Source organism: Balaenoptera borealis (genome assembly GCF_965194805.1).
Source record: "Balaenoptera borealis genome assembly, chromosome: 17".
Taxonomy (NCBI): Eukaryota; Metazoa; Chordata; class Mammalia; order Artiodactyla; family Balaenopteridae; genus Balaenoptera; species Balaenoptera borealis.
In genome coordinates this window covers 70,763,805-70,790,535 of record NC_138876.1, presented here as the reverse complement: position 1 = coordinate 70,790,535, position 26,731 = coordinate 70,763,805, and the positions used below count along the sequence as shown (strand labels likewise).

The following is a 26,731-nucleotide window of genomic DNA, read 5'->3' as shown; positions in this document are numbered from 1 at the left end:
TTCAGCTCATCCCTCCCTCTCTTTCTTTTAAGGCTTTTTCACAGGCTTCCCCCTGCACCCCACAGCCATATGTAATCACACCCTGCTATTCTGTTCTCCTGTGTTAGGGTCTCTTTCCTGACAACCTCTTCTTTTATAGCTTTAAGGATTATTTTAAAAACTGCTAACCCTTTTTTCTCCAGCCTGGACTCTACTCTGAATTCCAGACTTATTCAAATTGTTTTCTTGATGCTGCTACTGGGTCCTATATGGGTGGGTATCAGTCCCTAACTCCCAGTCTGGCTAGACTGAGCCACTGTGACAGGGGACATAATCTTGTCGAAATTTGAGGGTAAGGATCATATTTTATACTTTTCATCCCCCTAACATCTTGAACAGTGTCCTCCTTTGGGATGGGAGTTATTTTCCATTCCTAATTCTATAGAGGGGTGGGAATTTGCACTTCCTGGAGAGGGCAAAGGATGGGAGGAACATTTCCCCTTCTCTTTGTGATTGGTGAGATTGGGAAAAGGAATTGGGCATACTCAGTTCTTTCTGGATCCTCTCTGTTTATTAGATTGACTCAGGCTTTGCAGAATGAGTATGTTCTGGTCTGCTTATATTTTCATCTATATAATAAGCACGAAGGGCCTAAGTTTAAGATTTAAAGATGTTGATTTGGATTATGATAAACAAGTATCAATTATTGGCGATTTGAATCCCAGTGTACTTTGGAGGCTTTTTAAAAAAAAGTGAGTACTGATGTATACAAAGACTTTAACTGAGTTAACCCAATAAAATGTACTTAAAATATTCCTTTCCCCTAATGAGAATTAATAAAACAGCTATGATTTATTGATTTCTGAGTGTCAAAGGTGCCATACATTTTGTTTCATTTTTTCTTCATAGCAGCTCTAGAGTAGATACTTTCATTTTACAGATGAAGAAACTGAGGGATAGAGAGGTTAAGGAACACATTGAGGTCAATCACATAGAGTCAATTAGTGATGAAATTGGTTTCAAATCCATGTCTTTCAGTTAAACTGATTTTCTGAAAACTATTTATCATCTACATACTATGTACACAGCTACCGGGGGGGGGGGAAACCTGGTAATAATATCTTGGAAAAAGTGTGAGTGATGTTATATTGTAGAGTGAAGAATAAAGAATCCCATTTAGGTTTCCTTAAGCTGATCTTTCTTATAACTTAATCTTTAAATTGTAAACATTTTTACTCTATTTTGTACTTAGGCTGTATCCATTAATTCAATTTCTGTGATTCATTAAGTAATTCTTGAATAATTTTGTAGTTGAAATATGTTTTATATAAGTTGTCACATGTTTTTAGGAGTGAGAAGGAGAAAAATGGCCATGACAGCTAGAGGATGGCCTGTACTATCACCAAGGCCTTGGTGTTGCTAGGAACTGGCCTGACAATACTGCTTAGCTTGGTGTTCTTCTGTTGAAGATAAGCAATTGCACAGAAAATCAACATCAGACAAAGCTGCTCTGTGTCCATGATGGAGCAAGAGAAAAACAGTACCACTCCATAGTTATGTCCAAACATAGACGAAACATGAATGTTGTCCCAGCCACAAAATGCCAGACACCTCTCCCAATTGATTATGATTGCTGCTGCTTTACTAGTTACAGCTTTAGCCTCCCTGTGGGTGAGATTTACTAAGATGTCCGATCAAAGAATTACGCTCACTTCCTGACAGCATTTAATCCTGAGCAGGGCTCTGCTCCCTTAAACCCTTCCCCAAATCACCTAATACAAGCCCCAAACCTGTAAGTCTTTTCTAACACCTTTTTTAAAAAAAATTTTTATTTATTTATTTATTTATTTATTTATGGCTGTGTTGGGTCTTCGTTTCTGTGCGAGGGCTAATTAAATGTGTACTTATATTAGAGATAATGTGTACTTATATCTGATAAATTTCATGTTTTAGCTATGGCGTGTTTTATGCTCACTACCACTGTTTAAAAATGTGTTTTATTGCTGTGATTACTGTTATGTGAAATCAATTCTAGAATTTATAATTGATGTTAAATTATTATAGTAAAGGGAAATTCAAATATCTATAAATTCAAAGTCTGGTTAAAACTAAGAAGAGAACATGTTAAACTAATAATTGTTAACAGACGTTAGATAGCTCAGAGTGAAAGAGACCTGGTTAAACATTTTTGTTTTTTTAGATTTTTTTTTAATACATTTATTTATTTATTTTTTAGCACCTTTAATTATTATTTATTTATTTATTTATTTTTTGGGCTGTGCTGGGTCTTCGTTTCTGTGCGAGGGCTTCCTCTAGCTGCGGCGAGCGGGGGCCACTCTTCATCGCGGTGCGCAGGCCTCTCACTATCGTGGCCTCTCTCGTTGCGGAGCACAGGCTCCAGACGCACAGGCTCCAGACGCGCAGGCTCAGTAATTGTGGCTCATGGGCCCAGTTGCTCCGCGGCATGTGGGATCCTGCCAGACCAGGGCTTGAACCCGTGTCCCCTGCATTGGCAGGCAAACTCTAAACCACTGCGCCACCAGGGAAGCCCTGTTTGTTTTTAGATTTAATGACATTTTTGTTTAAATTCTTCATGAAATCTTATAGCAAATTATATTATTATGTATGTATTATCCCACCATTATCTTTTATTTCTTTCAGACATAAACTATTTAGGGAAATTAGGGGATTTTAAGAAGTGATTTTCTTTAACTTGAAAACTCTGTTTGCTGTTGAACTGTTTTGAATTTTTACTAGGAAAAATCTTTTGTGACAAATTGCACTTTAAAAATGGCTAAAGTATATTAACTTTTCTTGGTTTGTAATATATTTTGCTAAGGCCATATTTTAAAATCATTGTTCTTTTTGGAAGTAAATAATAGAATGAAGTTCACATTATGTACTACTTAACCGATATAAGTTTCAGCATATTTCTTTTAGGTAAAACTTGCTTTTCTGCATTTTTACAAATTATTATTGTCCTCCAAACATTAAATTCAGTGGATGCTTTTTTCTCTAGCTCTTGCATTTGATATTGTTTACTACTTTTTTTCTTGTATCTTTTTTTTTTCCTCTGCAAATTATGTTGACTGGGTTTTGCTTTATATCCTCTTTTAATTATTCCTTCTTTGTACTTTTTTTCCAGCTTCAATTCTTCTGTTACCCCCTCAAGTGAACATTCCCATCATTTAGTTCTGGGTCATCTTTTTTCACTGTATACCTTCATTTACCACAGCTTCAACTATTATTTTTAAAATTGTTGACTTTTAAATAAACATTTCTAATGTGGTTCTCTTGAATTTGAGTCTTGAATCTGCTGGACATTTCCATTAGCATGTCTGACTAGCTGTAACTTAACACAGCTAAAGCAAACCTTTCCACACCAGCCAGCTTCTTCTGACTTATTTTTGTCCAGGATTCTATTCACGTTTAGTTTCCAGGACTTAAAACTTTGGTCATCACTGGCTCCTTTCTTGCCACACATTGAATTAGTCACTAAGTTTTATGGGTTTTTTTTTTTTTTTGGTAAATTATTATTTATTTATTTATTTATTATTTTTGTGGGGGCTGTGTTGGGTCTTCGTTTCTGTGCGAGGGCTTCCTCTAGTTGCGGCAAGTGGGGGCCACTCTTCATCGCGGTGCACGGGCCTCTCACCATCGCGGCCTCTCTTGTTGCGGAGCACAGGCTCCAGACGCGCAGGCTCAGTAATTGTGGCTCACAGGCCCAGTTGCTCCGCGGCATGTGGGATCCTCCCAGACCAGGGCTCGAACCCGTGTGCCCTGCATTGGCAGGCAGATTCTCAACCACTGCGCCACCAGGGAAGCCCCTATGGGTTTTTGAAAGATGTATTTAAAAAAAAATTAGTTTCAGTGAGGAAAGGATAGTCTTTTCAAAAAATGGTGCTGAAATAATTTCCATATGCAAACAAAATTGAACCTTGATGACCCTTGCCTTACACCGTTTGCAAAAATTAACTTGAAATGGATCATAGATATAAGATGTAAGAAATAATACATGTAAGAGAGAAACTTATAAAACTTCTAAAAGAAAACATAGAAGAAAATATTTGTGATCTCAGGTTAGGCAAAAACTTACATAGGATACAAAAAGCACAAACAATTGATGAAAAATTGATGAAAAATGGATAAATTGGACTTCATAAAATTTAAAAACTTTTGCTCTTAAGAAGACATCACCACACATGTTTATAGCAGCTTATTTATAATGGTCAAAATCTGGAAGCAGCCAAGCTAGCCTTCAGTAGGGTAAAGGAATGGATAAATCGTGGTACATCCAGACAGTGGAATACTATTCAGCACTAAAAAGAAATGAACTAGCAAACCATGAAAAGACAATGAGAAACCTTAGTAATACGTGTAAGTGAAATAAGCCAATCTGAATAGGCTACATACTGTATAGTTACAACCATATGACATTCTGGAAAAGGCAAAACTATGGCGACATTAAAAAGTCAGTGATTGCCAGAGATTAGAGGGGAGGGAGGAGTGAATAGGTGGAGCACAGAGTACTTTCAGGGCAGTGAAACAACTCTATATGATACAGTAAAGATAGATACGTAGCATACATATGTCCAAACCCATAGAATGTTCAACACCAAGAGTGAACCCTGATTTAAACTGTGGACTTAAGATGATAATGATGTGACAATGTAGGTTCATCAGTTGTAACAAATGCACCATTCTGGTGGAGGATATTGATAATGGGGGAGACTATGCATGAGTCAGGGCAGAGGATATATGGGAAACCTGTACCTTATGCTCAGTTTTGTTGTAAACCTAAACGTGCTCTAAAAAATAAAGTATTAAAAAAAGAAGACATTATTAAGAAAATTTAAAAACAAACCACAGACTTGGAGAAAATATTTACAAAACATGTTTGATGAAGGACTTGTATCCAGTGTGCATAAAATTTATTTTTACATCTCAATAAGAAAACAATTTTAAAAATGGGCAGAAGATTTGAAGACATTGTGCCAATGGTTATATATATGGATATGTGAATAACGACATGAAAAGATGCTAAACATCATAGTCATTAGAGAAATGCAAATTGAAACCACAATGAGGTACTTCTATATACCCAATAGAATGGCTATCAAAAAGACTGAATATACCAAGCATTAGTGAGGATATATAGAAATTACAACCCTCATACGCTGCTGGTTGGAATGAGAGGAACAGTTTGGCAGTTCCTCACAGTGTTAAACAGAGTTACAGATAACTCAGCAATTCCATCCTAGGTATCTATCAAAGAGAATTGAAAACACACAAAAGCCTCTAAACGTTCATAGCAGCATTGTTCTTTTCTTTTTTTAAAAAAATTAATTTATTTATTTATTTTTGGCTGTGTTGGGTCTTGGTTGTTGCGCGTGGGCTTTCTCTAGTTGCAGTGAGTGGGGGCTACTCTTTGTTGCGGTGCACGGGCTTCTCATTGAGGTGGCTTCTCTTGTTGTGGAGCATGGGCTTTAGGCGTGCAGGCTTCACTAGTTGTGTCACATGGGCTCAGTAGTTGTGGCTCGCAGGCTCTAGAGTGCAGGCTCAGTAGTTGTGGCGCACGAGCTTAGTTGCTCTGCGGCATGTGGGATCTTCCCACACCAGGGCTCGAACCTGTGTCCCCTGCATTGGCAGGCGGATTCTTAACCACTGCGCCACCAGGGAAGCCCCAATAGCAGCATTATTCTTAAGTAAGCCCCAAAATAGAAGCAACTCAAATGTGTAGCAATGTGTGAATAATAAACAAAATATGATATTTCCATATAATTGAATACTATTTAGCAATAAAAAACAACTACTTACTGATAGATGCAACTACAAGGATGAATCTTGGAAACATTACATTAAGTGAAAGAAGCCAACACAAAAGAGTACATCTTATATGATCCATTTATATTAAATTTCCAGATTAGGCAAAATTATAGAGACAGAAAACATCTTACAGTGCCTGAGCCAGGGGTGGGAGTGAAGATTGGCTACAAAGGGGCATGAGAGAACTTTTTTGGGTGATGGAAGTATGCTTGTGGTAATAATTGTACAACTGTATGAATTTACTAAAACTTATGGAACCTTTCACTAAAATGGGTGAATTTTATGGCATATAAGTTATTCCTTGAAAAATCAACAACTTATGATTTTAAAAATCCAAGACTTACTGAAAAAAAATAAGAATTCATGAGTTCTTACTTATAATAAGCTGAAAATAAATATGCACAAAGGAAGGGCTCTTTAGAATAGAATGATTAGTGCCAACTTGTAAATGTATATGCAGGGAGTGGTGGAATTGGAAAGTTAGCATTTTGCAGGCATCTAGAATCAAAGATTAGATCAATTAAGAATCACCAATTGATGCTAAATCTTGGAAATTTTCATCAAGAGCAGGATATTTGCATGGCCTAAAAATATCTTTTTATAGACTGCTTATTAGTTACAAGGAAACAGTAATGCAGAAATCGGTCTTGACCACCATGCAATAAAAAATAACATCACTAGTAAAGAGCAGGTGGACATGTGTCTTTAATTGTTGACACCTTTAGGACACATCACCACCCATGTAATATTTCTTCTGACAATGTATAACCTGAATTTACTCATGAAGAAACATCAGGCAGACTCCAAATAAGGACTGTTCTATTAAAAAGAGTGGGTGGTGGATGGGCGGTATCAAAAAATATTAGTGGCATAAAAGACAAAGTAAGGGTGTAGAAATGTTCCAAGTTAAAGAAGGCTAAAGAGACGTAACAATGAAATGCTGTACCCAACCTAGACTGGATCCTGAACTGGAGAGAGAGAAAAATATTCTATAGAGGACACTGTTAGGTCAGGTGACGACACTGGAACATGGACAGTAGATTAAAAAATCAATGTTACTGAAGTTGACAAATACATTGAGGTTATGTAAAAGAATAATTCTTTTTTTTTTTAATTTTTAAATTTTTAAAATTTATTTATTTTTGGCTGCATTGGGTCTTCGTTGCTGCTTGCGGGCTTTCTCTAGTTGCAGTGAGCGGGGGCTACTCTTCGTTGCAGTGTGCAGTCTTCTCGTTGCTGTGGCTTCTCTTGTTGCGGAGCACGGGGCTCTAGGCACACGGGCTTCAGTAGTTGTGGCTCGTGGGCTCTAGAGGGCAGGCTCAGTAGTTGTGGCGCACGGGCTTAGTTGCTCCGCGGCATGTGGGATCTTCCCGGACCAGGGCTCGAACCCGTGTCCCCTGCATTGGCAGGCGAATTCTTAACCGCTGCGCCACCAGGGAAGCCGGAGAATAATTCTTCATACACACTGAAACGTTTAGGGGTAAAGGACTAGGATATATGTAATTCACCCTCTGAATGACCTTAGAAAAAATTGAGTAAGGAGAACAAACTTGTGTGCGCAAAGGTAAACCAAGTGTTGCAAAATCTTAGCAATAGGGAATGGATAAGGAGTATGCAGGTGTTCTTTATACTATTCATATTGTAACTCTTTTGTAAGTTCAAAATTACCTCCAAATAGTAAAAGAAACTTTAAAAGAAAGTGCTTTGACTTCAGGGATTTTTTGGTGTATATGTGTGGATGGTGGTGGTGGTTCGTTTTCTTTTTTATTTCTTTACTAATATTTTAAAGTAGGTTGTAGGTTTTGGGGGAGTTGGGATTGAAAGCAGGTAGGCAAATTTCATTCAAGCTTGTTTGAAGTTCTCAATTTGATAACTGAGATTGAATACTAAATGTAGACTAAGCCTGCATGTTAATAATTAGCCTAAAGATATCCTGATATAGCTATGCTCACTGAAGGGTTTTAAAAAATTTATTAAAAAAATTTTTTTTTAGTATCTACAAAATGGCTGATAATTTGGATGAATTTATTGAAGAGCGAAAAGCCAAATTGGCCAGAGACAAAGCAGAATTGGAAAGTGATCCACCTTACATGGAAATGAAGGTAATTCAATTTTTTAATGAATCAGTATCTTAAACATTTTTGAAATCTACAAAACTAAATTTATTAGAATAGTTTTTTTGTGTGTATTTTTCAGAATATACATTTGTTAAAATGTTTCTGAAAGTGAAAAAGCTTTCCTACTTTTTTTTTTTAAAATTAATTAATTAATTAATTAATTAATTTATGGCTGTGTTGGGTCTTAGTTTCTGTGCGAGGGCTTTCTCCAGTTGTGGCAAGCGGGGGCCACTCTTCATTGCGGTGCGCGGGCCTCTCACTATCATGGCCTCTCTTGTTGCGGAGCACAGGCTTCAGATGTGCAGGCTCAGTAATTGTGGCTCACGGGCCTAGTTGCTCCGTGGCATGTGGGATCTTCCCAGACCAGGGCTCGAACCCGTGTCCCCTGCATTGGCAGGCAGATTCTCAACCACTGCGCCACCAGGGAAACCCAAAGCTTTCCTACTTTTGATAGTTATTGAGACTGTGCTGGGCTCTGAGAATATAGCACTAATCTAGATAGATGTGGCACTTTCTCTCGTGGGCTCAGTGTATGTAAAAAGATATAGAATGTAGATTAATCTATGCCATATGGTCCATCCTAATTAGAGTAACCGTATATATTGGCTTGCGCAAGACAGTCCTGCTTTGCTTGTTGTCCCAGTGTGTCGTCTGGTTTAAGCATTTGTCCTGGACAAAGTTATCCTGATTGAAATGATAAAATATATGGACACCCTAATTATATAGGAATTTTACTTATATAGCTAATATTTATTATGGGCTAACTATGGATGAGGCATAGTCTTTAGAGGTTAAATTGATACTTTGCATGAATCTATGAGATAAGTAGTTATTATTGTCATTTTCCAAATGAGTAAACTGAGGCATGGTGACGTTAAGTAATGAGACTTAGGTGACAGAGTTAGTAGAACTAGGCTTTGATCCCTGGCAGCCTGAATCCAGTGCTTGTTCTCTTCACCGTCGCACTAGTTTGCTTTCCTTCTGTAATATCTGCCTTGTACAAGGAGCTGTGCCAAGGACTTCACATGTATTACATCATTTAATCATAAAATCCCAGTGAAGTAGGCTGAATTTTTGTTGTTTTACAGATCCAGAAAGTGAGGCTTAAAGGGGTTAAGTAATTTGTCCAGGTACACACAGTAGTGGATTCAAGATTGGAACCTTCATGTGTCCAGCTCCACAGTTTATGCTCTTAACCACTCTCCAGTACTTAGGACTAGCTGACAGTGTACAGCTTTATTATAATTTCTAATATTATAGTAGATAGGTGATAATCTTTAAGTCTTAGGTCAAGTATCACCCACTCAATCAGGCCTTGCACTCCCTCCCTCATCATTTCTGGGACTCCTCACACTGTTCTATTTCTTTCTATTGCTCCTCTGTATCACTCGCTACATATACCATAATCTAATTATGTATTATGTTTATTGTTTGTCGCCACAGTAGTTTATAAACTCTGTGATGGCAGAGATTCTTTTGTATTTTTTTCACTCATATGTTTTTGATGCCCAGGACAGTGCCTGTTTCAGGAACTCAGTGAGTATTTGTTGATAAGTCAGTGAGCTAAATAATAGAACATTGCAATATTAAATACCTTTGGTTAACGCCTCAAACCTTACATTTAAATTTCTTCTGTGGTGTACCATGTAATTTCATCAAGTTGTTTAATAAAAGTACTGAGATTAATTGTAAATTTTGTGGGTTTTTTTCCCCTCTGATTCTGTAAATATTATGTCTCTTTCAGGGAACAGCATTAGAGAAGCTTTCTGAAAACAGTAAAATATTAATCTCCATGGCTAAGGAAAACATACCACCAAACAGTCAACAGACCAAGGGTTCCTTAGGTATGTCATTAGGTGTGCTAAACTGATTTTAAGATATTCTTAGCAGGCTGTCATGAAAGAGCTTTGTCTTGTCAGAAAAAAAGGTAAATTTGGAATCCTAGTTAATAACCCTTTCCTTTCTGGACTCTTACATGTGACAGTATGGTCTACATATGAAATATAATGTATACTGAGAACCTTCTTCCCATTTTAACTGTTGTTGTCTTGGTTATGATTTATAGAAATCATAGCAATAAGTATGTATCAAAATTGAAAATTTTGAATGGAATTTGTGTGTGTGAGAGAGAAAGTGTGTTAATTGTGGAATAAACGTGGTGGACTTGTTTTTATTTAAAAATCAAAGACATATGCTTAGAGGATACAAAATACTATTGATGACTATATTAGAATTGTAAATAAGTTAATATTTAGCTATATTGAGTCTTTGGTTATGGTTTGGTGTGAAAATATTTGGGAAAGTTTACCTCATTTTGGCTTGTTGGTAGGTGTACATTTTTTTTTCAAAGAAAATGTATGAATATTTGAAAAGTGTATCTTGTGAATTACTGATGACGACTGAAACTTTTTCACATAAAGGAAGTCAAATATGATGAGTTGCATTTGGTTAAAGCATTGTTCTCATGTGGATGATTTTTCATGGCCATGGGTATACTCCTAAATTGTTAGCTGCTTTGCATTTGTATTCCACTGGGAATACAAGGGGATGTTGGCCAAGAGACTGAGTAGATAGTGGGCTCTCTGTCTCTACTAGAAAAACAGCTCAAAGTGAATGCCATACTTTTAGTATCTCATATATAGATAACGCTTTCCATTCTGAGTCTGTCACAAATTATTGGCCAATATACAGGTTTAGTGAACTTAAGCATTATATTTTGGTTAAGTGCCTTAATCTCTAAGGCACTCAGTTTCTTTATCTGTAACATAAAGAAGTTGGATTATCTTCTAGCCCTAAATTTTTATGGATTGAAAAATTTAATTATTCCAACAGATAATGTTTTTAAAAGTTTGATAGTATGTTCTCTCAAGCACTCAGGTCAGACAGAATCACTGAAATTCTGGAGTTACAGGTTGCTTTGGACTGCGGCTCTCATGCCTTTGCAACCTGTCACAAGTTATTTAAGCTCTTTGTTTCCTCATCTTAAGAATTGCGTCTATCTTAAAAGGTTATTGTGGCAATAACTGAATACATATGAAAAGATGACTGGCACATAATTGGGGGATAATAAATTTTAATTTCCTGACTTCTTTCACATTTTTTTAAACTAGGTTTTTTTTTTTTTTTTTTTTTTAAATTTTATTTATTTATTTATTTATGGCTGTGTTGGGTCTTCGTTTCTGTGCGAGGGCTTTCTCCAGTTGTGGCAAGCGGGGGCCACTCTTCATCGCGGTGCGCGGGCCTCTCACTATCGCGGCCTCTCTTGTTGCGGAGCACAGGCTCCAGACGCGCAGGCTCAGTAAATGTGGATCACGGGCCCAGTTGCTCCGCCGCATGCGGGATCTTCCCAGACCAGGGCTCGAACCCGTGTCCCCTGCATTAGCAGGCAGACTCTCAACCACTGCGCCACCAGGGAAGCCCTAAACTAGGTTTTTTATTTTTAAGAATTATATTAAAAATTATTCTTTGACTATTACATTCACAAATGATGGAGAGTTTAAAGTCCAACTTACAGTCAATGACTTCTCCCTCTTCCTTAATTGGTATCCCTTAGGGCTCTGTCCTAGGCCTCCTTTTCATTTCATATACTTCCTGAATGACTCATTCACTCACAGGGCTTTATTTATCATCAGTGCGTTCATTACTCCTAAATCTCTATCCCTAGTTCCCATTGCTTTTATGAACTCCAGACCCATATATCTAATATTTTAATATCTGTCCTTGGATGTTGTGAGTTCAGAATCAACACGTGCAAAATGAACTTTACTCCTCTCAGACTTTTACTGAGCTGGCTGCGTGGTCATCCTCGACTCCTCTCTTCCTTTTTGTATCCCATAGCAAATAATTACATAGTTCAGTTGATTCTAACACCTGAACCTCAAATAAGTTTACTGTTCTCTAATTCCACAGAGGTTATTTTATGTAGGCCTCCACTGTCTTTCACTTAGATTTTTTTCTAGTGTTCTTTTTGTTTTACAGTCTAGCCTCCTCTACTAAGTCTCTGCACTGCCTGTTGATATCGTTCCAAAAACCAAATCTGATCATGTTAGTCCCTGCTTCAGACCCTTCAATGGCTTCTTGTTTCCTGTATGATAATTTTACTCTTTTATTACTTTTACCAGATTATGTTGGCTGTTCCTGCCTTGTGCTCTTGTGACATTGGCTCTCCCCTTGAAGCATAGTTTTTTTTTTTTTTTAAATTATTTATTTATTTATTTATTTATTTTTGGCCGTGTTGGGTCTTCGTTTCTGTGCGAGGGCTTTCTCCAGTTGCGGCAAGCGGGGACCACTCTTCATCGCGGTGCGCGGGCCTCTCACTATCGCGGCCTCTCTTGTTGAGGAGCACAGGCTCCAGACGCGCAGGCTCAGTAGTCGTGGCTCACAGGCCTAGTTGCTCCGCAGCATGTGGGATCTTCCCAGACCAGGGCTCGAACCCGCGTCCCCTGCATTGGCAGGCAGACTCTCACCCACTGCGCCACCAGGGAAGCCCGAAGCATAGTTTTGAACTTGTTTGGCTCTCTGTTTTACCGCAATGGCACACCAGCTTTCCTGCCATTGTCTATTCATTGCTTAACACAGTGTCTGGCATTTCAGTGCTTAGAGAAGATATTTTGAATGAATGAAGGTCCCCATTGCAAAAATAAACAGTTCTGTTAGGTGTGTAGAATTTAATTTTTATGGATTGTTTCTTTTATTGCCAACCGAAGTAATAATTATTTCTGATGCACATTGAATCTTACTAAAGAATAATATATAATTTGACTAATTTTGTACCTTATTAGCCTTCAGTTACTGATTTCTTGTGGGAATAATTGTGGCCTTAAGATTAGGCCAAATGCTTAATTTTTGACATTAGGAAAAATGTAAAATAATTGGGCAACAGAGAGTTTTCCTTAAGTGGTCTCATCTAGGAATTATAAAACAAGCTGGTCTAAAAAACAAACTGGTCTAAAATTATATATTGAATTAAAGCTCTGTGACACCGTACTTTGAATGAGTAATTAAACATAGTAGCTATCAGTAATATATAAACTGGCAATGTTTGTTTTAGCCAATGAAGACAGTCTATTAATAGCTCATTGTACAGCTGTCACATCAGTGGTACGGCTGTCATGTACCACTACATTTTTATGATTTTGTAAATTCATTTCTGTTAGATGATGATATTCATGGATAATGCTTATCCACTGTGGCTCCTTCTTCCAACATTTATACAACACCTCTCACAAAAGGATTTGAGGAGCATTACAATGACTTCTGACACCAACTACCCAGATTTAGACCAGACTGCACAGATTAAGACTTCTACAAGTCTTAATCTACAAGACTTCTCTTGCTTCAGATACCAGCTGCAAATTTGGGGTCCACAGGCCACCCTCACTTCTTATTTATTTATTTATTTTATTTTTTGGCTGGATTGGGTCTTAGTTGTGGCACGCAGGATCTTCCTTGTGGCACATGGGATCTTTCGTTGCGGTGTGCGGGCTTCTCTCTAGTTGTGGCGCGCTGGCTCCAGAGTGCGCAGGCTCTGCAGTTGTGGTGTGTGGGCTCTCTAGTTGTGGCGCATGGGCTCTGTAGTTGTGCATGGGCTCTCTAGTTGTGGCGCATGGGCTCTGTAGTTGTGGTGTGTGGGCTCTCTAGTTGTGGCGCATGGGCTCTGTAGTTGTGGTGCATGGGCTCCAGAGCGTGTGAGCTCAGTAGGTTGCAGTGTGCGGGCTTAGTTGCCCCGCAGCATGTGGGATCTTAGTTCCCCGTCCAGGGATCGAACTCGCATCCCCTGCATTGGAAGGCAGATTCTTAACCACTGGACCACCAGGGAAGTCCCCATCCTCACTTCTGACCAGCTGTTTCCACCACCTCCTCAAGTTTGATAACTCACTAGAATGACTCCCAGAGCTCAGGAAAGTGCTATGCTTATTATTACAGTTTTATTATAGCAAAAGGATACAAATCAGCCAGCCAAAGGGAGAGATACGTGGGGCCTGGTCTGGCAGCATCCAAATATGAAGCTTCTGTCAGCCTCAGGGATGTGTCACCCTCCTAGCACATCAGTATGTGACAGTATAGAGTGTTGCCAACCATGATGCTCACCTGAGCTTTGGTGTCCAGAATTTTACTGGAGTTTCATTGTGTAGGCGTGAATGATTGAATCATTGTCCATGTGTCTCAGTCTCCAGACCTTCTGCTTTCCTGAGGTCAGGCTGATGTCACATGGGTCAGAGGTCCAACCCTCCAATTACATGTTTGATCTTTTTGGTGTGACCAGTCCCCGTCTGTGTCATCTCTTTGGCATAAACTAGGGGCTCGTGAGTCACCTTATTGGTATCAACTAAGAGGTATGTTCTGGGGGCCTATCAGGAGTAGCAGAGACACTCTCATCGCTCAGAAAGTTCCAGGAATTTAGAAGTTACCTCCCAGAGACCAGAGACAGAGGCTAGCCAGATTCTTTATTATGTACAGCATGTACGTGGTTTAGTCCGTATAAGCTGATGAAATGGTGTCCTTGATAAGGAGTTAGAATAACTGAGATTTAATGAAATTGTGAAAGAATCAGCTGAAAATGATCTGTAAAAGTGAATGATACCTTCCATCTGCCTAAATCATTTCTAGGCATAATACTTGTGATTCTTTTATTTAAAAAATTCTTAGACTTCTCTTACTTAGCTCATTTTCATGTTTAATAACAATTACTGAAGAGAAATGCTTACATTAATCTTTTAAATTTAGTTCAATCTTACCTCAGTTAAAGATCATCTCCTAATCCTTTCTCTTCTTTAGAGAAGTTGAACATTTTCCTTTAGACTGGTTGAGCATTATTCCTTTGATTTTGATGTTTTATATCCTGGAAAACATTTTTAATAGATGAAATAATGCAGTTAATACTTCCAACATTTTTTCATACATAAATATATTTTGACCCAACATTCATAGATTTTCTGCAGTGCTTTTGAAATGTAGTTCCTGGCTCAGTGACAAGGATGAGAGCATTGCTGTATTTGGGGTTTTTTTCCCTGTATTTTCCATTAAAGAAATAAAGGAAAACATGCACATGGTAAAAAATTACAAAGAACACAGAAGTATATAGCCTGAGAATTGGTGATCCTCCCAACCTTGTCCTCTAGTCTCTCTTGTTAAGCGGTTTCTTGTGTACAGTTTCATGACTATATTGTGCACACATGTATATAGCCCTCTCTTCTTTTTCTATATATGGTAGCATAGGTCCTGTTGTGCGTTTGAAGATACCACTTTTTTGACATATAGTATAAGGATGTGACCATGACCTCTTGAGATTAAAAAGCTACTTAATGCATCTGTTGAGAGACCTGGAGCAGCTACTGTCTGCTGCTAAGGTTTCCACTACAGGCTGGCTATTGGTGCTGTCTGGAACTTAGCTTGTAAATAGTTTCCTACACCTATAGAAAGAGTGGCTCATTGTGCCTAAACTGTTGTACAAACCACATGGTTTATGCAGAATACCTGCTTTCTGTCTGCAGAGTCTGGAATTTTGGTCCGTACTAGGCAGAGGGTGCCTAGGTGACCAGCTCCCATTAAAAACCTTGGACACTGAGTAATGAGCTTCCCTGGTAAACAACACTTCACATGTGTTGTCACAACTTGTTGCTGCAGGAATTAAGCGTGTCCTGTGTGATTCCACTGGGGAAGAACTCTTGGAAGTTTGCACCTAGTTTCCTCTGGACTTTGCCCCATGTACCTTTTCCCTTTGTTAATTTTGCTCTATAATCTTTCATGGTAATAAGCCATAATTGTGAGTATAATGACTTCTGTGTCCTGTGAGTCCTATCAAATCACCAAGCCTGGGGATGGCTTTGAAGACTACCAACACAATCCTTTTCAGTCTTTTTTTTTTTTCTGGTTCCTTTTTAGCTCCCTCACCTCTAAACTTTGGACTACAGAATCCATCTTTAACTTTTGTATTCCCTAGGTATTTTTTAATCCATCCACTGTTTCTAGGCAATATCTCTCACTCATATCAAAATGCCATTGATCAGCCCTCCAGGCTCCAGAATGCACTAGATTTATTTTAGCTTTCATGCTCTGAAGTCATGTTTTGTAAATCTGCAAGCAAAAAATGACAAATTATCTAAGTAAGAAAAAAGATTTTATTCTTGTCACTAGAAATTATTTGGTATGATTTTTTAAAATTAATTAATTAATTTATTTATTTTTGGCTGTGTTGGGTCTTTGTTTCTGTGCGAGGGCTTTCTCTAGTTGCGGCGAGCGGGGGTCACTCTTCATCGCGGTGCGTGGGCCTCTCACTGTCGCGGCCTCTCTTGTAGCGGAGCACAAGCTCCAGACGTGCAGGCTCAGTAGTTGTGGCTCACAGGCCTAGTTGCTCCGCGGCATGTGGGATCTTCCCAGACCAGGGCTCGAACCCGTGTCCCCTGCATTGGCAGGCAGATTCTCAACCACTGCGCCACCAGGGAAGCCCTGGTATGATTTTTAAAAATTCATTTTAAATACAATTATGCTCATGGAGACTTGGAAAAGAAAGAATTAAAAGGAAGGAAAATTACATTGTTGTAATTTAAAAATAATACCAGAAAAATATAAAAAAAATAGTATCAGAAAAGAAGCAACAGCAGAATTTCCCATTGCAGAGTCACTCTAGAGTTTAGACTAAGCTAAAAAATTACAGTTAATATAAAGATTTTGGAAAATAGACAAAAGGAAATTGTTGTTTTTACTAATTTTTAGTTGTACTTTTATCATTCCTTGTAGCATATTTAGTCTTAGGTTTCTCTTATTACAAACTAAATCCCAGACATTCTACCTCTTTGGTTCAGTTTGTACAAGTCAAATGGATCCTTTGTAATAATGTCTTTATAGCTGAAGTTTGAGTACAATGTTCTCCTCAAAGTAGCTGCATCTGTTAAGTCACCTGCTTAGGGAAAGGCTTATTATTATTTCCTATATTTTGTCCTTTGATTGTTTTTACTTAATACTTTATCATGGTAATATAATAATGAAAATAAGAAACTGTTTCATGGTAATTTGTAAAGTATTTACTATGAGTGCTATGTTAGAAGATAAATTAATTTTAAAAAGATTATACACTGTAGTTTTAAATATTTAACCCACAGCCACTATGGAAACCAAATACTTCTAATCGCTGTAGTTCTGAAACATAATGTTAACTTAGAGTCACTGATGTTCTTGGTGAAGTGACATCACTTCAAATGACCCTAAGATGACACTAATGCTTTACTTGCTACTAGAACCATGAGAAGACAACTGCTCTGAAAAGGTATCACCATATTTCTCAGCTCATTAAGCCAGTTAGGATGCCATTGTTAATGCTTAGTTTAAAGTGAACAGAATATTTAAATTGTTCCATACAGTTCTTAATTTTATTTCTATGACCTACGTCTACTACCATAAAATATTGGTACCAGAAGACAAAAATAAGAATTAAAAAGTTAGTATTTTCTGTTGCCTAAACCTTCAATTAATAAAATTTTAAATAATTCCGAAGGCATTATGTATTCTTACTGTGTTTTAAGACAATTATTACAAATACTATTTGAATCAATAGTAAAAAGCAAATACTCATGATAAATAAAATTGAACTTCGTATGAACGATAATTATAGGTGAAAATGAACCAGATTTTTCTTTCTTTTCTTCTCCATAAACCCACCAAGCAGAGCTGAAAATCAGCAGTAAAAGCCACCTTAAACACATGACTTAAAAAGCTGTAAATTACTTGTTCCGCCGAGTAGGAAAGCTGAGCATGTTGCAGGGGGCATCACCCTTGTAGCATTGTTTTCTTTTCGCCTTTGACGCAATAGAGCATCCACTGTGATCCCGTATAACGAGAGATACGTAGCTCTGGTTACTAGTTATTACGCTTACTTTTTCTATGCAATCAGACCACTAGAAGCAGAAATGAAATACTAAGAACAGTGTTCTTTCTCTTTATTCTTCCTCTTACTCAGGTATGCATTCATATATTCTTTTACACGTTTATTCAGTGAACATTTTTTGAGTACAAGTTGTGTGCCAGGAATTATAAAATTGAATAAACATGGACCTTGCCTTCATTGATTTTATAGTTTAATTTCATATATGATACTCCATTCTGAATGTGAGAATCAAACCATTTTTCTCTTTAGGCTTGAATTCTGTATCTTTAAAAATAAAGCTTTTAAATTTCCTTTGTGAAGAAAGAATGCTAGGATGATTTAAAGTTCCAAGCATATGGAATGCTTTAGATTCTTTTGGAAGAGAGTTGGGAGCATGAGTGAGAGGTGTCTCTAAGGAATCCTCTGTCATACCCTCTGTCATCAGGAGTTAAGCAGGCCAAAAGTGTTTATGAAGAGAATTCGGGTGTTTATGGTAGAAAGGGGAATTTAGTATTGCATAAAAATCAATAGACATCCATTTATATGTATACTACTTTGGCATTTTTGCCCCTGAAATATTTTAGTGATATAATAAAGCAGTGATATGACACAGTCATGATAAGTTTCCATCATTTAGCTGCATTGTGAGGAATAAGGCACAAAAAATGATAATATCCTTATTGGTTTATTACCTACAGTCAGTTGTTTCATCTATATTTCTTGTAGCTGACTCTTTAAGGAAACTTTTTATTTTCTTCAGAAATAATATTTTATACTATAGTATTGCATAGTAGGACTAAAAAAAGCGAGAGGGGCTCCACAAATCGAAATACTGATCTGATATCTGTGCTTCTTGATATAACATTTTACTATTAAAAATAATTAAAAGTATGTAATTTGATTTTAACAGTTTTGTTGAGATATAATTTACATAACATAAACTGTACCCATTTAAATTGTACAGTTCACTTGTTTTCAGTGTATTTACAAGTTGTGCAGCCATCACTGTTGTCATCACCCCAAAATATAATTTGATTTTTAAACTCTTGAGTAAGGAAACCCTACTCAAAATGGAAGTTTTTCTTAAAAAACTAAGATTCTTTTACAGAGTTTCTGTTGGGATTATGAAAAAACTCTGGAAATGGATAATGGTGGTGGTTGCACAACATTTTGAATGTACTTAATGCCAGTGAATTGTATGCTTGAATATGGTTAAAATGGTAAATCTTATATCATGTACGTTTTATCACAATAAAAATTAATATCCATTTATATGAAATCAGAATTGGTGGCTTAACTTTAAAAGTTTTTGGAAATTTCAGCCTAAGCCATGCAAGGCTCTAAAAATTTTTTTCAAACATGTTGTATTCAGTACCCTGTGATAAACCATAATGGAAAAGAATATGAAAAAGTATATATATGTATAACCGAATCACTTTGCTGTACAGCAGAAATTAACACAACATTGTAAATCAACTATACTTTAGTAAAATTTTAAAAATTATAACATGGATATTCTTATAAGTTAAAAAATCACATTATTAATTTTCACAGACTGAAAAACAGACATTAAAGTTGTAAGTATTTTAAAAGAAATTTCAACAGAATTAAATGAAGACGTAAAGGTAATTGGCTTTTCTTTAATTTTGTTTGCAAGATGGCAAACAATGCAGAACCATTTATCTAAAGGGGAAGAAGTAAATATAACACACACACACTGTAATATAAAGATATCTTTTTACAGATATATAAAAGTCTCTGGAAGGAGACACAGACACAGCAATGTTGGTTGTTTTGGGCAGGAGAACTGGGTGGCTGGGGTTCATGGGAGGGAGGGATATTTTCCATTATGTGAATGTATTACCTATTGAAACATTTCAAATGAAAAATTTATTATCCTGATCCAAGTCTCAGAATCAACATGACTGTGTTCCTTCATACTGTGCTTTGTTACAGAAGATTGTATTAAAATTGAGATTGGGTTGAAAATGAGCTACATTGCTTAAGAAGTTGTTTTCTTTCTAGGAATTGATTATGGATTAAGTTTACCACTTGGGGAAGACTATGAACGGAAGAAACATAAACTGAAAGAAGAATTGCGGCAAGATTACAGACGCTATCTTACTCAGGTAATGAGTTCTACTAACTAGTTTTATGCTTCAGAATTTACCTCCTAAATTTGTTTTCCTAAGGTTTTAGTCATATGCATTAATTTTTAGGTTTTTAATGGTATCTAGCAATGGATATTGTAGCAAAAGTTAAGTGACACATATACACATACACATTGATAGAGAAAAAAACGGTGCTGAGAACTGGTGCCATGGAATAACAGACTCTTGACCTTTTAAGTAGGGCAATGGGTTCCAATTGTAAATGAGATTGTAAATTCTTTTTGTTCATGTTTTGTGTAAAGTTGTCATGGTTTAAAATAGCCTAGTTATGATTTCCTACTACTCTCCTCTGCTCAGCCATGTATTAAAATGACATGTGGAGTTCTAGTTGCTAATTATTTTCCTATGAGTTAAGCTTATAAAACTTCCTTCAGCATATTTCCTTAACCACCAGTCTTTGCTTTATAGTTTAATCTATTTACTTTATAGTTTAATCCATTTGCTTAGTGGAACTCTTGTTTTAAGTATATTTTGTTAAATTATATAATAACTAAACTAATGATTTATTGTAAGTTTTTTTTATTTTTAAACATCTTTATTGGAGTATAATTGCTTTACAGTGGTGTGTTAGTTTCTGCTTTATAACAAAGTGAATCAGCTGCACATGTACATATATCCCCATATCTCCTCCCTCTTGTGTCTCCCTCCCACCCTCCCTATTCCACCCCTCTAGGTGGTCACAAAGCACCGAGCTAATCTCTCTGTGCTATGTGGCTGCTTCCCACTAGCTATCTATTTTACATTTGGTAGTGTGTATATGTCCATGCCACTTATTGTAAGTTTTAAAATGCAATTTACTTACTAGGTTATAAATGTATCTAAACAGTCAGGATGTTTCTAGTCATCCCAAGATATTCTTTAGTTTTTTCTACTTGATAATGTTTATTCCAAATGTATAAATGGTCTCTTATTTATTCTGATTTGTACATAGAGAGAGAGGACTTTGAATACATTTTACCAATGGTTTGTTTCCCTTGACTTTAGGGTATTACACAAGCAAAAAGAAAGGTAGGGCTGCCTGCAAAATGCTGTCCTTTAATTTTTTTGTTTTGTTTTGTTTTAGATCTAGTAGCTTGTAATCATTTGCATTTATGATATTGTTGTACTCAAACTAATAAGAAAAATAGCTTCATTTGTGATTCAGAGACTTTTGAATGGCACCATTTTGGTTTCTTGCTTTTAGCAAAATGACACTCTGTACATTATAAGTTTCTATTAATACAATCAAGTATTCTTTTTGATTCCTGCTTTGCATTTGTTTTTATTGCTTTCTTATGCATCTTTTAGAAATACTCAGCAGCTATTGTAAGTCCCTTTGTTTTCAGCATGCTAGTTTTTGTTCTTCAAAATAATTATAATTGTGCTGATCACATTAAGATTAATAAAATAATGGAATATTCAAGATGTTCTCAGATATTTTTGAACTGTGTGCTGTCAGTCTGGATTACTCAATATTTTTGCACCCAAACTTGTGGATTAAATTTGTAAATTTATATTGGAAAACAAAGAAAACGTTTTATAAAACTTTTTAAAATGAATCTTACACATCCATTCATCATACAACCAACACTTTTTAAACACTTATGAAGATAAATCTGGTATGAATCCTGTCTTCAAGGGGCTTAGCCTCTAGTTGTAGAGATACATTCATACAATTCAGAAAGTGATAACTCTTAACAAGACAGATAAAATGATCAGGAAAGGGCTCAAGGTGTTATTTTGTAAGACATTATAGGATAGGTAGAATTTGGATATTCTAGAGGAGAGGAAGCTTTTCAGATGGAGAGTAGTAGAATGAAGAAGGACTTGGAGGGCAGACTTCAGTTGTGTATGCATGAGACATATTAGCTTTACCAGCCTGACTGAGTTACAGTAGATTTTTTTTTTTGGAGAGTAGTCAGATATAATGATGTAGATAGATAGAATAGGATAGATTAGAAGGCAGTAGATTTTTAACTTGATATGTATGATAGTTGTGAACCATTATATCTGCTTGAGCAGCTTGTGAGGAGCTTGATAAATTTCCTTTTGGATAGTTAGTTCTTCATGTTAGACACTCTTTTTTTTTTTTTTAATTATTTTATTTATTTATTTATTTTTGGCTGTGTTGGGTCTTCGTTGCTGCACGCGGACTTTCTCTAGTTGCTGTGAGCGGGGGCTACTCTTCGTTGCGGTGCGCGGGCTTCTCATTGCAGTGGCTTCTCTCATTCTGGAGCACGGGCTCTAGACGCGCGGGCTTCAGTATTTGTGGCACGTGGGCTCAGTAGTTGTGGCTCACGGGCTCTAGAGCACAGGCTCAGTAGTTGTGGCACACAAGCTTAGTTGCTCTGCAGCATGTGGGATCTTCCCGGACCAGGGATTGAACCTGTGTCCCCTGCATTGGCAGGCGGATTCTCAACCACTGTGCCACCGGGGAAGCCCTAGACACTCTTATTGTCTTAAATTACTGCTACAGATTTTTTAAAACAATATTTATTTATTTATTTGGCTGAGCTGGGTCTTAGTTGCAGCATGCGGGATCTTCGTTGTGGCATGCTAACTCTTAGTTGTGGCATGTGGGATCTAGTTCCCTGACCAGGGATTGAACCCAGGCCCCCTGCACTGGGAGCGCAGAGGCTTAGCCACTGGACCAGCAGGGAAGTCCCAGATTTTTGACTGATCTCCTTGCACTGATTTTCAGTCCATTCTCCATGCTACTTTCCGGAATGATCCTGATCTTACCGATTTAAATACTTCAGTGTCTCCTCACTGCCTTCAGGATAAAAATCCAAATTCCTTAGCTGTGACACATGAAGTCTTTCATGTTCCAGCCTGCCTCCCTGGCCTTGTGCCTCATTATCCTCTCCTCTTCCCTACTGCTACTTATTGGGTGGAGTTTTCCTCTGATAGCTACTGTTTTCACTTGTGGGTTTTACATTACTTTATAGGTACAAGATTTTAAAAAAGAATGGCAGTGGGAGGTATAAGAAGAAATTGCCTTTATGAAAGAGAAGAATCAAAGAGCACAAATCTTTAAATACAAAGGGATGTGAAGGAGTTTTTGGTTTTGGATTATTAAGAATATGGTTGTGGTAGAGGAACAATCGTTTGTTAATATGACAAAGACAATTTTTGGTTGACATCTGAGAAGGCGGGAGTGGAGAGGAAAGCAAGGGAAAAAGAAAATTACATAGGACATGGGGAGGTGGCTGCAGTGGCTTCCTTGACCCCTGGACTATGTACAGTTTACAGGTCCCATTCTTTCTGGATTTCTTGTGGCTTCCACACTTGTGGTTTGCATGGATATTTAAATTAAAAAGTAATCAAATCTTAAAATTTTGCCAAGAAGAGCCACTAAAACGAACAATTAACTACCATCTTCTTTCCAGTTTTTAGAATAAAAGACACTTGACCATCTAACAACACACAAAGAACATATTCTCAGGAGAAGTTTTTAAACTGAATCAGTAAATTTATATTTCTAGCCCAGACCTCTCTTCTGAACCTCCAACTCTTCTAGTTGGTTGCCTATTTGACATTTTCACTTAGAAATCTAGTATCTTATGTTGAACATGTCTAAAACGGAACTCCAGATTTCCAGTTTTCCCACTCCCATTCCCTAGAAGCCTGTAATACCTGTAGCTTATTCTTTTTGCTTTTTTATTTTTTGGTCATAGCACTTACCACCTTCTAACATACCATATAATTACTCTTCATTATGTTTATTATTTCTTGTCAATTTCCCCTGCTGGAATGTAAGCTTCAGGAAGGCAAAGATCTTTTGTTTTGTTCACTGATGAGTCCCAGATGTATTAAACAGTTTAGACATATTAGGCACTCAATATTTACTAAATGAATGAGTGAATGATTAAAATTCAGCTTTTTGAAAAACTCACTGTATTGTCCTTATTATTAATTTTTTAAATTTTATTGAAAAGTACAAACATCATCCTGGACCCATGTTGGGAGTGGGGAATTGCCTAATGAAGGAGTAAGGATGCAGTATCTCTGTATTCCCAAGACTGGAACTCTGAATGTGTTTTTTGGTACATGTATAACTCTACAAAATGGCTAGGTTTACAGTGTACTTTGGTATATAGGGATCAAACTGACGCAGGGATCTAGTCATGTGTCATATTGTTTCCTTGACAAAAAAGCTTAGAATTTTGTATTACCAACTTTCAAATTAGCTTTTGTAGCACAACTTATTTGTAAATTCAGATTTAACAAAACCTTATTAATAATCAGTTTTATTAATTACTTTGTTCCTGTAATGTTTTGAATGTAACTCTGTTGTAGTACATTATATTGTAGTTATTTGTTTCCGTGTTTGTTTCTTCAACTGAATTTTAAATCTCTTAAGTATAGGGAACATATGCTTATGGTTGTCTCCCTACTACCTATAAAAGTAACTGGAAGGTATTAGATGGTCAATAATTGCTTGTTTTATGAATAAATAAAAGACGTGAAATTAGGTTAATAAGTATTGATTGATTTAATCCTCATAACCTAGTGATGTAGGTGCCATTATTCCTGTTCTACAAAGAAACGGAGGCAGAGAAGTTAAGTAACTTATCCAGATTATATGCCTACTAAGGAACAGTACCAGAAAGTTGGTGGTTGTGTGTATTTTTTACAAATCCCTTGTGTTTGTTTTACAGTGTTCAAAGAGATTTTACATTTCTTTATCCTCCTTGATCCTATACCAGCTTTGGTAAGGCAGAGCAGATGCCATTCTCATTTTACAGAAGAAGAAAATCTGGGTCAGGGAGGTTAAGTGACTTGCTCAGTGTTGCACAACTGAGAAATGCTGGGGCTGGTCCTAGAGCCCAGGTCTTTGGATTCCTAGTCTGATGCTATGTCTGCCACACTGTGTTACCTAAATGCTTAATGAGCAAGAATGGAGAGGCACATAGAGAAATAATGTTTGTAGTTTATGTCTTCTGGCATTTAAATAGAGATCCACTAACGTAACTATAGGGAAATTAGAAAATTCTCTTTTTTTCTAATTACTTTTGGTATAGGCTCTATACATTTATAGTTTCTATTTTCATCTCCATTTCATTCTGTTGGTCTGTATAATGTAATAATTTAGAATATAGACTGTAAAGACATTTATGAAACATTTTATAAAGGCAATTAGGTAATATATTTTTTTAATATGTACATATACAGAAAAATTTTCTATCCACGAGTGAAACAGATCCATCTACTCTGGGAGTTTCTCTTCCTATTGGTGAGAGGTTATCTGCCAAGGTAGGTGGATAGGAGTAGTAATTGTTGGTAGCAGTTTTATGAGGCATCAAAATCATGAAAGAACATACTCTTGATTTAAATGCAAACAAGATCACATCATATCCTGTACTTGATTTTTTCAAAATCTGTGGAGTCTCTAGTGCTGTTTAAACAAGGTTTTTTGAATGTTAAATTTGTAACCATGTAATATGATATATTTCTTTAATATAATGATTAGTTGAATATTCAGAATTTGGTTTTTTTCAGCATTGGTTTCTAAGCTATAAAGTTCATGGTATATGACACAATTATCAGTGAGATGAGCGGATGAGAGAGTATACTGAGCTTTTATGTAGGTGGCATCTGGGGCTATTTGAATGTGTGTTCCCATCACAAATACATGTACAAAATCTGAACAGGGCGTAGTGATTAAGCACTGTACACCTCTTGTAGAGACTCAAATTCCCAAGCTAGATGAGAGTCATGACACAGTATGTAAGACAAATGGACAGTTAAGTTTCAAAAGACAGCCTCGCTCTTTTAATACTTTTTTTTTTAGATTGTGCTGTTTCAATGATGTTGAAGGTATTAGGGCTTAAGAACATTTACTAATGCAACATGTTTGTATTTCAACAGAACATTTACGTTATAATATTTTACCTTTTTATGTTTAAAATATAACAAGGACCTTTCCTTAAACTTGGGAAAGAAATGGTTAGAAGCAGGTCTTTCAGGAGTGGGGTGGGGGACTGGAGGCAAGAGATGTCCCTGAGAAGGAAAGTAGGACAGTAACCTGGTCAGATCTTGGAAACATGCTAATGATAGACCTCCTGGCAAACACATTCATATACTTACTAGTGGGAGAGATTTATTTACAGATGCTTTTGGCGGAGTGCACCTGGATTGTCTAGGATTGATGTTGGTAAACAAACCTAGAATTCAGGGACTTACAGGGCATGGCTCCTAGGAAGGTATCATCTAAGCCAAGTAACTACTGGCGTATAAAATGGAGGTGTTTCATAATCAAAGCCGCTCCCTTAGTATTAGAGACCTCATGTGCTAATCTGGACTTAAGCATGTAGTAAGTCTTATTTTAATGTGGCAAGAATGGACTTGGGGAATTGCATTGGTGGTCTCGGACCTCTTCCTGCTTCTCCTGTGCCTTACAGCTACTTCTGTTCTTGAAAATATTAGTAAAGCTTGATTCTGGGTAAGATCTCTGATTTGTATGAGTCTGATTTGACATTAGGTACTTTTTCCTGATGTTGAAGTTAACGTTGCCTTTTGGTTTTCTATTTGAAGGAAAGGTTGAAACTTGAACGCAACAAAGAATACAATCAATTTCTCAGGGATAAGGAAGAATGCACGGAAAAGTTCAGACAGGTAGAAAAGAGTACTGAGGTAGGTTTTGCTTTTAAAGTAAATCTTTAACACCACAGGTTGAATATTTGCCCTTACTTGAAAATATTTTTATATTATTAGACATTTCACTTAGTTTTCATACAAATATTTAAAAAGTTAAGCCAAATTGAACCAAACACAGGACATTTAAATTTTGAATT

The 26,731-nt window shown here is 36.8% G+C and overlaps 1 protein-coding gene across 9 annotated transcripts in view; it reads left to right on the top strand.

Annotated features, from left to right (window-relative positions):
• CSPP1 (centrosome and spindle pole associated protein 1) overlaps positions 1-26,731 on the top strand; it is a 204,042-nt gene that overhangs the window by 87,961 nt on the left and 89,350 nt on the right. For 5 of the 9 annotated variants that reach the window (XM_082363393.1, XM_082363390.1, XM_082363387.1 and 2 more), the window contains exons 2-7: positions 7,799-7,907; positions 9,667-9,766; positions 19,810-19,913; positions 20,940-20,963; positions 25,110-25,190; positions 26,472-26,570. In XM_082363393.1, the coding sequence (XP_082219519.1) occupies positions 7,809-7,907; positions 9,667-9,766; positions 19,810-19,913; positions 20,940-20,963; positions 25,110-25,190; positions 26,472-26,570 (507 nt within the window). In that variant the 5' untranslated portion in view covers positions 7,799-7,808. The remainder of the gene's footprint in view (positions 1-7,798; positions 7,908-9,666; positions 9,767-19,809; positions 19,914-20,939; positions 20,964-25,109; positions 25,191-26,471; positions 26,571-26,731) is intronic. The other 4 variants (XM_082363394.1, XM_082363388.1, XM_082363395.1 and 1 more) reach the window with 2 other exon arrangements.